Genomic DNA, 13069 nt, shown 5'->3' with positions numbered 1-13069 from the left:
ACAGAATATCTAGATCATATTGCACTTTCCATTTTAAAAGGTTATATCTGAAAATGATTGCGATAGAGTATTCTTTTGAGATGAAAAATCTATTACCAATTTACCAAATCTGTTTACTCTAGGAAATAGGAGGGGATTCTTCAACTATGGTACGATGAAATTTTAAGTGCATGCCAATTTTGCAGTTTTTTGTTTATCTTTATTCTTCTTTTGGTTAGAAAATAAATACTAACTTTGGTGTTATTACTTTCCATCTTTCAAAGAGAAAGCATGGGTGTGAATGCCCTAAACAAGATTTCTTTTGTTTGATAACTTTTATTTGTTTAGATAGTTTATTTTGTCTATTAAACTAGTAAACCTGTTCAATCTTCTTAAATTTGTAGTTGCGTGATCTTTACATTTGTAACTCATTGTTACTAAACATCGAATATATTAATTGTAGGGAGAGGCATTGGTGATGGGATACGATGACATGGGGTGAGTTAACAATTATATTAACATTTAAATGTTAAAGGCATCAACAATTTTGTATGTGGCACACTCTTCATAATATCATTATATTTTTGGCAGGTTTAGCTTGATTTTGTATTACTTTTGTTATTTGAATTTATTTTCATTTATATTCATTAAAACGATAATTGATGCAACATTTGTATAAATCAAAATTTTTGTCATATTTTAATTTTAGCTTCTAGAAAGTTAAATTTTCATAAATTATGAAGCTAGAGTTGATTTGAAAGGGCTATGAATGAAAAAGGTTTGGGTTTGATGCCATTTTTGTTAGATCATTTTCAAAAGAGTAAATTACATCTAGCCCCTAAGATTGAGGGCATGCTTCACATTTGTTCATATTTTAAAAACCTAATAGTTGGGCGCCAAAGATTGATTATGCACTTCAAATTGGTTGTTCGTTGACCAAATTGTTAGATATTATCTGGAATTTTAAAACGCCCTTTACTTATAAGACCATTGAAAGACCTAGTGATGTAGAACATAAGTGCAACAAATGATTTGATTAAGAAACTTGCACGCTTAAAATTTAAAGAACAATCATAAGAAAAATTATATTGATTTAACGATAAGATAAAACAATAAGGTGATAAAATAAGCTTAGGCCAAATCACATGCATATGAGTTAAGATTATAAAATAGTCAATTAATCTAACGTTGCATACATGGAAGGTTTTCAACAAAATATCCCTACGCTAACAATAAGATTAGTCACTATGCAAGGGTCCCTCACTCAACCCCCTAGATCACTAAGCTTTAGCGGAGGCGAATAAACATGAACTTTCAGATCTTCTTGCGGATGAAATTTCTTTGCTACAATTTCTAGATTTCTGCTGCCGATGGTCCCAAGGTAACGCTCTGATACCAATTTGATAGGAAATACTTGAGTTCGCAAGCAACCCTAGCAATAATTAATAAAATAGCAGAAATAATGCGAAAATCTTGATGAAATCAATCCAAAATGATATATTGTAATAATGAAACAAAGTAAAAGCAAACCCAAAGCAATATACAATTGATCCTCAATTCGAGAGGAGGATCGATCTCTCCCTCTCTCTAGACGATGAATCTAGAGCCCAAGACGCTAAAGAAAAACTCCAAGAGAACCACTCAAAGCATGTATAATCCTAACCCTAAACAAGCCATACTATTAATACATTGATTTCCAAATTCAAACATCCCTAATTCAAATTTTCCCTCTCACCCTAGCCGCCCAACCCTCTCTCATCAAATTGCTCCTAGTGGGGCCACTAGTGTGGGCGGCAAGAGCTAAAGGAGGCGGCACATGTCCGCCTCCTGTAGACCTGAGCCGACCTTTGGGCCAACTATGCCGGTTTAGGATGAACCGACCTAACAAAATTCCTAAATTTGTTGAAAATTTTGACAGCATGTGCACTTTACCCTCATGAGGTGTTAATGGGGAGAGAATTTAGCTAATCCTGCCAATGCTAAGAAAGCAGACATCATGTTGAGTGAGGAGATGAGTTTATTTGTCTTTTATTTTTTCCACTACAAGAAAGATATGCATGGGTAGTGCATGTGACACCTCGGCATGAGAACCTTCACTTCACTCTAAGAATGATGCTCATGGGTAGCTCTGCAACCTTTAGTTTTACGACAGTATAGTGCGTGCTTCGGCCTTCTCTTATGCTAGAAGTTAGTGGTCAATGGCACCAAGGCATCGATGGATGGTAGTGCGAACAACTTTTCAAGGGAAGATAGTGCTTATTATTAAAGAGGCACTTGGGACCCTTTCTTTACATGAGAATTCATCCCCGCATATTTATAGAGGGGTAAGGGGGAGCGAGCTACTTTTAGTATTGCGTGAGTAAATGACATGAGGAGGTGTGTGTATGTTGGGGGTTGTAATTATATTTTGGATGAGTTGGACTGGTGAGGTTTGCAGGTGGGCCTTTTAATTAAGGAGAAAATTGGCTCTTTACCTTCTTATACTATATATCATAGCTTGGGACTAAATTTGTCGTGTTTCACCCTACTTACTGCAACTTACCACCAATATGTATATATAACACAGGTTGGTAGATTTATTTTGGGGGCTTCTTGTGACCTCTTTGCAACACAGACTTGATTTTGGTGCATAGGATGAATTGTTGTTCCGTGACAAATTCTAGGAGCATCTATTTGGACCCCTCTTAAGATTGTAGATAGGATGAACCAACTTGACCCTAGGCTTGATGCATTGCCAAAATGTGGAATTGGTATAGAGGTCAACTGTTGGTTGAATCCGCCTTGAATTTAATGCAATTAGGAGAATTGAACTTGGGTACTTTTAGAGAAAACAAAGATGTGATGGCATGAAAGTATGCTGGATGAAGTGGAACCTATAATTAATGTGCAATAATCTCAAAGAGCCATTTGCCCTAAACTCCATCCAAATGACTTGGCTACTCTTGACCTTAACACCTTTCACAATGTTCAAAGTGTTAAAACAATAAAGTATTTGTCAGCACTGAAAATCCATCAGATTAGAAAATAAAGATGTTGTTGAGCTTTCATTGGTGATTGGAAACTTGAATCTCTATTCTTTGTAAGACAGAATGGAAAAATCTATGCATTTTCATTTGATAGTTTACAGGAATTTTTACTATGTTCTTAAACTAATGTAGGTCTACGCAATTAGAATCCACTCCGTCAAGGGATTGAAGTGCTGAAAGAAACACTATATATTTTTTTTTGTATTTAAATTTCCATTACTGCAGGATGGCACTTATTTGCCTGCATCTTTTGGTAATTTATGCACATGAATTTATATTTCTGTTGGTTGAATGCTTGATCTTTGCTTAGATTTTCACTCTTTATAAATGCCATCCTTTTTCAGATATGAGCTTTGGAAACCATACCTTAGATCTATGATGGAGTGCGATATGAAGGAAGTTAGCATGGGTTCAAAGAGTAAATCTCAAGTGTTGGAAAGTTGCTTGCAACAGATGAAAGCTTGTTTCTTAGATGTAAGAGAATTCTTCCTGATACTATCAATACAATATTGTATTTTTATCACCTGTTCAAGTTAATGGAGGTCAATTATTGGTCAGTTAAGGAAATGGTGTACTGATGTGCTTCATTTATTATTAGTTGATTCAATGCAAATAATTTGTGCGCTCCTTTTCATACACTGTTGTTTGCAAGCTTATCTTTTGTCATTTTCCTGGATTCATTTTTTGAGAGGCCAGTGATACTGACATAGTAGAATGTTGTCTTATTTGTGTCATCCTTGTGCTGCAAGTTTGTATTTTTTGTTATATTAATTTCTTTCATGCGCTGATGTTATGGGAGATTACAATCTTGGTTATCATGTCTTACCCAAATGCTGAGTGAATGAATCAATTTGAAACCTTGCACTCGGGTTAATCTTTAAGTTTTGTGTTTTCCAGAAACTGTAACTTGGACCTTCACTTTTTTTTTTTAATTTTATAATTTCTGAAGAAGCATGTTTGATCAATCTTTTTAGCACTTTAAAATTTATATGGCGCTATTCTGTTTAGGCTGGGAAGTATCTTGCATATTTACCTGCTCGATATGCAACTGGATACCATTTAGATATATATATATATATATATATATATATAATTTAGATATAATGAAGAAGGCATGCCTGAATTCGTGGTTAGTTGACTACATTGTGAATTAGATGTCATTGGTTCGAATCTTGAAAATAAATTTCACTACATAGCAATGGTAAGCCTACATACGTGAACTCCTCTTTAGGCTATGAAAGGATATTTAACTAATTCCACCTATACTTTTCTATATACAATGCACAGCTGAATTTAGAGGTCCCTTTTTGGAAGATTTATTCTTTAATTTCAGCATTAATCTAATTCTTTTCTTGCTTCTAGAGCAGCGGTCTTCGTTGTTGTAGTTTTATCTCAATTTGCTACTTATATTGGACTTTTAAAGCTAAATTTAAGCATACATAAGCTCCTATTCTCTATAAGAAGGCCTATCTAGTGCAAGAGGCATCCGCTAATGTGTGGTTTAGGAAGGACACAATCTTACATCTATGTTGCATAGAGGATTTTTCCACGATTTTAGAGGATTTTTCCATGATTTTACTCTTGGCCTCCAAATCATGATGGATGCAACCTAAACATTGACCAAGGCTTTCCCTCTCTGCTATGTTTATATGCATTTGTTTTTGAATGTGTATATTTGGTAATTTGGCTAGAACCTTGTATTATCTTCAGGCAAGACAGAACAAAATAAAGCTCTTAGATGCAATGGAAATGTTCTTTGAGAGGTATTGTAAATTTTTAGCCTTATTTTTTCATGGTTCAAGTTTTTCCAATTCATTCTATTTTCAACAGATCTGGCAGATCTGGAGATGCACAAAATTTTGGAGCAACTGTGATGCAATGCGGTGTTTGTAATGAATCAGATATGTTACTTAAACGTAGGCCGGTAATAAATTGATTGATTTATAAGTTTTAGAGCAAATCATTCTGAGAAGTTTTTGTTCGTAATATATACTTTTATTTACAGAACGGTGATTTCATGGTCGGTTGTCAGCGTTTCCCTCTTGTGAGTTTCCCTTTATCAGTTCTGCAAACCTTTAAGAATATTATATCTGTAATACAGCATTATGCTACTCAAATTTATTTAAAGAAATGTATCAATTATTTAATTAATCTATAAGCAGCAGTAATTTAATTGATTCCATTTGCTCTGGTCAAACTCTTATGCTTTGCGTGGTATTTTAAGCCTTTGCCATGAAGCCTCCAAAATAGTTTACTGAGTCATGATAAACTCTCTTTTTAACGACATATGAGTTATTATTTTCTGACCTAATTTTTATCTATGGTACCAATTTTATCCTAAACTTTTAACATGTTTTTATGGGCAAATGAACAAATGATACCGTATCCATAACTGTTGTTTTGATCGTGGAGATTTGTTGAAGAAATGCTCATGATCTACACGTGGATTAAGAATTGCAGTAAGGTTAAGAAGATTTGAGGCCAACTTGACATTACTTGACTTCTTAACCTAACTGAACCCACACTAAGCTGAAAATAACCAGAGACTTGAAATTGTGGTCCTATTGGACTCAGTTTAAAAGGTTCAGGTGATTAGATTATTTTAGGCTGGGTATCAAGTGGTTATAATCTGCAAGATGATTGGTTAGTTGGGTACAAACTTTAGTAGCTTTTTTTGTAAGGGTAAGTTGCGGTAGATCCCTGAGGTATTTTCAATCTTGCGCATTTGAAATTTCATGAAGGTCTTATTCTTCAACTTAGCACCCAGAACATAATGATTTTAGTGGATTACCGTTAGTCTTAAGCATGTGATCATGCATATGATGCGTAAGTGAATGCGACACATTTTTGTTGGCCATAATACGGTAAGTGAATATTTAACATTTCGCTTGGGTTTTCTTAGTAGAAGAAAAATCTGAAGTGGGATAAACCCTTTTTAGCTTTTCAGAATAATTTTTCCTTTGTTCTTGATGAGAAATCTGATAAAAAAGGACAAATGTCAGTGGATCAATATTGGACAAGAAGATTGAACGAGCCAAAAAATCCCTTGACAAATGTGTGGTTTTTAGCCTTACCAGGAATCCCGTCACAAATGTGAGTAAAAAAAAAACTATTGTGATGTGAATAATAGTAGCATCTATTTTTAGTAACCCCCTCAATTTTGACTCAGATTTTGCCTCACAGGAAGAAGTATAATGGGAGATGATGGTTGCTAATGTGTGAAAGCCTCACATCATCTAAATAAGGCTCCCAAATGAGCTTATAATGTAGGGATATTTTTGGTATTAAAGGTAATATTAAAAGAATAATAATGGTGGAGACCTATATAATACACTATTCACTGTTAGGGACCCACTTGTAGTATTTTTAAAAATGTAGAACAACGTGAGATGTGGTCTACACTTCAGGAACATGTGTGCAATTTATCATTTTTGTAATGCAAAACTATTTGGCATAAATTTCATTGATATGTTTTTATTGTATAACTTAGCTCTAAAAATATGTGACATCAATTATTTATAAAAGTTGAACCATTAAATCACAAATCAAATTCTTCATTTCTTTTACTTAGAAAAGAAATTTCTTTTTTAAGAAATATTGTAAGATAATTTCATGAGAAAGTGTGATTGCACAACATAAAAAAAGTAGTTATGAATATATTATTTTAATGATATAAAGAAAACATTGAAAGCAATACTTATCATAGGTGGATTCCCCTAAAAAATTGGCTCAGCTCGGCTTATCTACAACAACTACATAAGCATCGGCGATGATCAACTACACATTTGTAAAGGGAGATTAGGAATTGATCACTGGGCAGTACGAGAATATCAAAAACTTTGTTTTAATGCGACTGAGCAATACAGTTGCACACATGAGATTGTCTGGTACCATTCCTCCAGTCTTTGTCCTAAAAAAAGTTTATTTTTCTAGAAAATTAATGTACTGAGTTTGGTAAGCTAACCTTTAAAATGTTGGGTGCACTTGTGATCTAGGGAAATCATTGTTGTAGGCTTGTAATGACTATAGAAACACCATTTTCTGTAGTGTTAAGCATCTTCTTGTAATTCTTGATGTTTTTTATTCTCAAGTCGGTGCCATAAGAATTTTCTTCCCTCCTGCTTCCATTTGGTTTAATAACATCCAATTCATGTATCATGACCGTGCTTAGTTTTCATAAAGCTCATGTAAATCCTTCTTATTTGCTTAAATTCAGCTACAATAGATATATTAGGTTTACAAGATATATTTATATACTATCATTTTGCAAAGTTACCATTTGAGTGGCGTGGCAACTGTAGTTACTTTACTATATGCTATTGTTTAGCTTATGGACGACACATTCATTATAATGCTATTGTGCAAGTAGTGCTTTAATGGATGGTATAATAAAGAATGCCTTTCACTTTCCTTCTGTGAGTATATTTTGGCTTTGTTCAGGGCATAACAGATGCCAAATTTTTTAAGTAAATTCCAAAGAAATCTGAAGATAGAGAATTTACGCTAATCCTTCTTAAGAATAGTAGGCTAGTAGCTTGTGAATTTTTAAATTTCTGATGCATACATTGTAATATAATGAAATCAATTTATTTTCCAAAATAGTTGCTGATCAACATATGATGGGATTTTGAACCCTTTAAACTCATTTTAGGGCTATTTGCCCTATTTTTCTGCTTAATTTTCTTTTATCATGCAGTGTAGGAATGTAGTTTGGCTTCCAGGAGCAATATCAGATGCAAATGTAACTGGCAATATTTGCCCCAGATGTACCCCAGGTCATCCAGAAATGAAATTACGTTTCTTTTCTTTGCTATTCTCATTTATATGCTTAATGCATTTACTTACTCCTTATCATACTCTCTAGATAAGCTTTTCAGTTTAGGTATTTATTTATTTATCTATTTTCTGGAGCACAGGCCCTGTTTTTCTTATTCAGTTCAAGTTTCGCCGAATGGAGATACCACCTAATTATGATGTTGACCATTTGGGTAAGCAGAGCATGGTTTTTATTTTTGTGAGAATGTTTGTATGTTTGTCTTTTATTTTCATAATATGTTGATCGGCAACTCTTTAACCTGTTTTTGAATAAAGACAATACTTCGTTTGTGTTGTCTCCAACCTATGATGTACCGACACTTCTTCTCAAAGAGGCGTGCAGTGTCCGACACCGTATCCGACACCGTGTCCGACACGACTCTCATCCGACACTCCTCCGACACGTGTCGGACACGCCGAAAACGTGTCTGATTAAAAAATATTAAATGCAGATTGGACACGCGTGTCCGACACGCGTATCTTAAATATTTTATGAATTTTTTTAAATATAATTTATTGTATTTTGCGGGATTTAAACTAAATTTCTTATTTCATATCCACAACACCAAATCAACGTCCGCACTTAATACCCAATCATCGAATATTCTCATTTTAATTTCTTTTTGTTTGCTTATATTTTTGTGGTTGTACTAGACATTTTGTACTAAACATCTTTATGTTATAAGCTAAACAAGTTACCATAAAATTGATTTATTATTGTTTTTCATTTTTAATATAATGTCATCTTAATTTCTATATATTATATTAAAAAAAAATTATGCCCTGTCCACGCTGCACCTGTGTCCTATATTTTTAAAAAATGTCGTGTCCGTGTCGACGTGTCGGTGCATCATAGTCTCCAATTGGTCCTGATGCTGATTTTCTAGTTTCTAGGAAGCAAGTGCATTATGGTATGACACTGAATTGTTGGATTTGACAAATTTTGAAAATGTAGTACTGGCATTAAGTGTACAGTAGGTTAATTGGAATAGATACATTGAGACACCCTGGGCCTACACATGTGGACAATAATTAAACAAATAGCCATACATATGTGCATGCCTGCATTATTTAATGTAGTGATGAGGATATCCGACCATGGAAAGTTTATCAGAGAAGGGGTTGAAAATCTACGACCATGATTGGACCACTTTATTTTTGAGTTATTATTTGTATTTAATTTATTTATGCATCTTTTCCATTTTTACCCTCACTTGAGTGAGTAGGCTTATGTGACCACAGGGAGCACTTTTGTCATTTAATTTGTTATTGTATTTTGACTATTTATAGCCCCTCTTCATTTTGAGAGATTTGATTATGAAGAAAAATTTTTGCACTTTGTTTCTTGGAGAATTGTGAGAGTTTAAAGTCCCTAGGTTGGGTGGTGGGGGGGGGACCGGCAACTATGGCTTCGTTTGGTTATTTTGTACTTTTGTAAAAGACAGTTTTAAAAAACATTGATTCAGAAAATGGAGTTTTCTAACGGAGAATCATATATAAAAAGCTTTTTCAAAACAGCAGAAAAATGACAAAAAAGGAGTTATTGGGAACGTGATTTGATGAACCAAACAATAAAGAAGAAATAAATTTGTCGTTTTAAAACAAAATAAGTACTAAAAACTTCCAATCAAATGAAGCCTAAGAAGGAGAGGGGCAAGACGAAGTGGCAGCCTCCCTACCCTCTTAGCCGTCGCCGACCAATCACCCCTCCATAACCCACCGGCCTTTCTCTCCCCTGCCTTCCCCTCCTAGCCGCCGGCCATCCACCCCTCCACTTTCCCTCCACACTTTCAAACCAAGCAATCAAAACTTTCCAAACATAGCATATCATAAAATTCTAAATTCAGCAACCCTCTTAAAAAGTCTTTAATTTCATATTTCAATTCCTTTAAAATTTGAAATTTCTTTCCTAAAATAAGATGTGCTATTATAGGGAAGTTCCACCATTCATACCAATTTGAATTTTGAATAGGTGATACTCTAAATCTCCTTTCCTAATTTAAAATTCTAAATTCAGCAACCCTCTTAAATTCTCCAATCAATTTCCCCTAGACCTAGTCGCCCTTTCCCTCTCTCTCTCTCTCCCCCCAATTACCACCTTTCCAATTTGGAGTCCCAATCAAAGCCCCATCAAGGGGCCGACCACTCCCTTCCCTCTCTCCTATTTGGGGAGATTCAAATTCAAAAATCCCAATCAATCTTCCCACTTAAAGTTGCCATTAATTCCCAATTATTCCCCACTAATTCTTGCCCTAATTGTCATGCCCATTAAGACAAGGAAATAGTTCCAGATTTTAATAACTGATGGAATTAATTTCAGGATTTGGAATTTGCTTCCCTCCCTTATTCAAAACCCATAACCTAGAATTAAAATCCCCTCCCCCTCCCTATGGCCGGCGACCATTCGCATCCCATCCACTTTAATTATTCTTCCTAACCTCTTCCTCCCTCAAGAAAGAAGTTGAAGTCACCACTCTTCCGTTGGGCCAACTACAACTCAACCGTGAGGGCACATCAATCCATCGCCGACTACAAGGTATTGGATTCAAAGCGAGCTCACCGACGATCATCGCCCGGATCATAAAGAACTTTTTTAAAGTTCAGAAGCTTAAAGAAGGTGAACTCTCTTCCGAATATATTTATCTTCTAACTCCTCAATTGTGGCATCATTAAAATTATGAAACTTCTCTGCCTAGCCCTCTATTATAAGCATGTGTGAGGGATCTTAGTAGTGACTATTCTAACTGTTAATCGAGGGATTTTCTTTGAAAACCCCCACGTTAAGCAAAGCTTGATTTGCCTCCTAGTTGATATTGGTATCAACTGTGGGGAATATCTGGACAACATTATAAATTCTGCCTCATATTGCATAATGGAGCGAGCACTCTGAACCAGTCTGATGAATCTATCTTGCATTTGCCTCCTAGTTGATATTGGTACAAACCATTATCTAAACACATTTACAAATTCTCCTCAAAGTACCTGACCACTAGGTCTCCCTCCAAAAGTCTTCTGAATCTAACTTTGCCACCATGTCTCTACCTCTCCTTCAAAGATATAAGCAGCTAATGTCATCCTTCTATCCTCAGGACATGACATACCTTCAATAATTGTCTTATTCCTCGTCCGTCAATTTTCTGCCTTTATTGGTCCACCACCTGAGAATAAAGGTGGCCTCATGTCCTGAAATAGCTTTAGATACTTGTCTATAAGAGCACTCCCATTGCCACTAGCCTGATTCTGGGAGCTTTTAATCATCTGTGTCATTGCTGTCATTATCTGAGCAAATATCTCCATAGTAGCATTGTTGCTACCTCTTTGAGGTGCTGCTACTGCTGGTAGCTCCCTCTCTTCTTCACCCACATTGCCATTAGTGGCATTGTGCTCAAGATTCATAGTCCTAAGATATAAGACAATCATATGTCAAAAGAAGAGAGAGAAAATTCACATAACATGCATCCTATACATTCTATGAGTTATACAATCATTATATTGGCTCTTTCATTTTGATCAATATTTTTAAACCTTTGGCTCTTATACCGCTTTTGTCACGACCCGACCCGGTAAGCTCGAATTAACGAGGTGGTAACATACAATCGTACGGTTAATACTTAAAACTTTAATTCTAAAATTAACATAAACAAATATTCATTCAAATACAAAATATGAAAGAGCTACTAAACATCCATTTCGATCATTTTTATTACATCAGAAATAAAAAACTCATAACATAAAACATAACTACTTCAAGTACCGTCATACATAATCCATCAAATTTAAGCAGGTTTTCTTGAAAAATATTCCCACAACCAGGGATGAGCTAACGCTCAGCATGTAATAAATATTTCTATTAAATTCATAAAGTAAGGAATAAGAAACATTATGCTTAAAATTTTCATATGACAGGACTTAAATAACTTTATGAAAAAGTATTATAAATGTTAAGAATTGGTATTAAGTATGCACATTCTATATTAACTTTGAAGAGCTCTTTACCATTTTCTCCAAGGAGCCCTTTATTATTTGGGTACTCAGTATCACCATAGACATTCTTTCATACATTATTTATTATAGGGGAAATAATAATATGCATCAAATCATATTTTCCTATCTACTGTATTGTTTTCATGAAGTTTTACAAGTTGACATTTAAATAAATCTAAAAGGAAAAATATGCCACACTAACTATCATTTGTTGCAGTTTGAAATGAAATTAAATGACATGCTAATTTCAACTTAAAAATTATCAAAACATATGCATTTTTAACATTTGAAGAGAAAATATATGAAATTAAAAGAAATATTAATACCTACCTCAAAAAGCTAAGTAAACATTCTACGAGTACACTACGCTACTTATGCTTAGAGCGTATACCTTCACTTATATCCAACTTCTAAAGTTAATTGCAAAATATTATTACTAACTCATTAATCATAATACATTTTCATTAAAGAAATATTTTAATATTAATTAATTATTTTCGATTTTACTTAAAAACTATGTTTTTGAAAATTATATTTTCATTATTTCCATCCTATAAGCATGCCAAAATTCCCCTTTCTCCTAATTAATAATTAGGTTAGTATATTTTCGGATTATTTTAATAAAAAAGTTAGAAAAAATACAATTTTGTGAAAATACTTAATTTCATTCATTAAAAGTATTCTTAAGATCATTTGGAACAAAAATCATTAAGGAATTTTCTTAGAAATAAAAAAATATGAAAAACCCTAATTTTCTAAACTCACTAAAAAATTGGGGAAAACTTCATTTCTATGCTTTAAATCATTCCACCAACTCTCCCTAACATGTTTTCTCAAACATATTTGAGTTTTAGGAAAACCCTAATTTTTCATCATAAGAAATCTAAGGGAAATCAAAGATATTTTCGATTAGGAACTCTCCTTCTTCCTTCCCAGGGCTCTCACTTCGATTCCCTCCAAGAAACGCCGCAGAAAACCTTTGCCGAGATCGCCTAAGGAGCCTTGCCGTCGCCCTCTCTCCCTTTCTTCCTTCGGCCGAACGAAACCAGGCGTGTGAAATGAAAGGGGGACCAAATGGATTCGGTCTCTTAAAGCTGTGGACGGTTAGAGAGAGGAGCAAAAGTCCTATTTACCCTTGCATGCGTTAGCTTTATTTAGAACTAGGAAGGGCTATTAAGTAATTTACCATTTCATTTATAAAACTTCGACGATTTTTATCTCCTAAATGGTGCAAAATTTATCATATATTCTTTATATCGAATTGA

At 34.3% G+C, this 13069-nt stretch overlaps 1 protein-coding gene across 7 annotated transcripts in view; it reads left to right on the top strand.

Moving 5' to 3' along the window:
- Positions 1-13069, top strand: part of LOC110092904 (DNA topoisomerase 3-alpha) — a 65745-nt gene that overhangs the window by 28501 nt on the left and 24175 nt on the right. For all 7 annotated transcript variants that reach the window (XM_028693803.1, XM_020817602.2, XM_028693814.1 and 4 more), the window contains 7 exons: positions 443-477; positions 3350-3479; positions 4716-4768; positions 4836-4929; positions 5011-5049; positions 7702-7780; positions 7922-7993. In XM_028693803.1, the coding sequence (XP_028549636.1) occupies positions 443-477; positions 3350-3479; positions 4716-4768; positions 4836-4929; positions 5011-5049; positions 7702-7780; positions 7922-7993 (502 nt within the window). The remainder of the gene's footprint in view (positions 1-442; positions 478-3349; positions 3480-4715; positions 4769-4835; positions 4930-5010; positions 5050-7701; positions 7781-7921; positions 7994-13069) is intronic.

The sequence above is a fragment of the Dendrobium catenatum genome, unplaced genomic scaffold (genome assembly GCF_001605985.2).
Source record: "Dendrobium catenatum unplaced genomic scaffold, ASM160598v2 fragScaff_scaffold_43, whole genome shotgun sequence".
Classification (NCBI taxonomy): domain Eukaryota; kingdom Viridiplantae; phylum Streptophyta; class Magnoliopsida; order Asparagales; family Orchidaceae; genus Dendrobium; species Dendrobium catenatum.
This window is presented reverse-complemented; position numbering and strand designations above follow the sequence as displayed.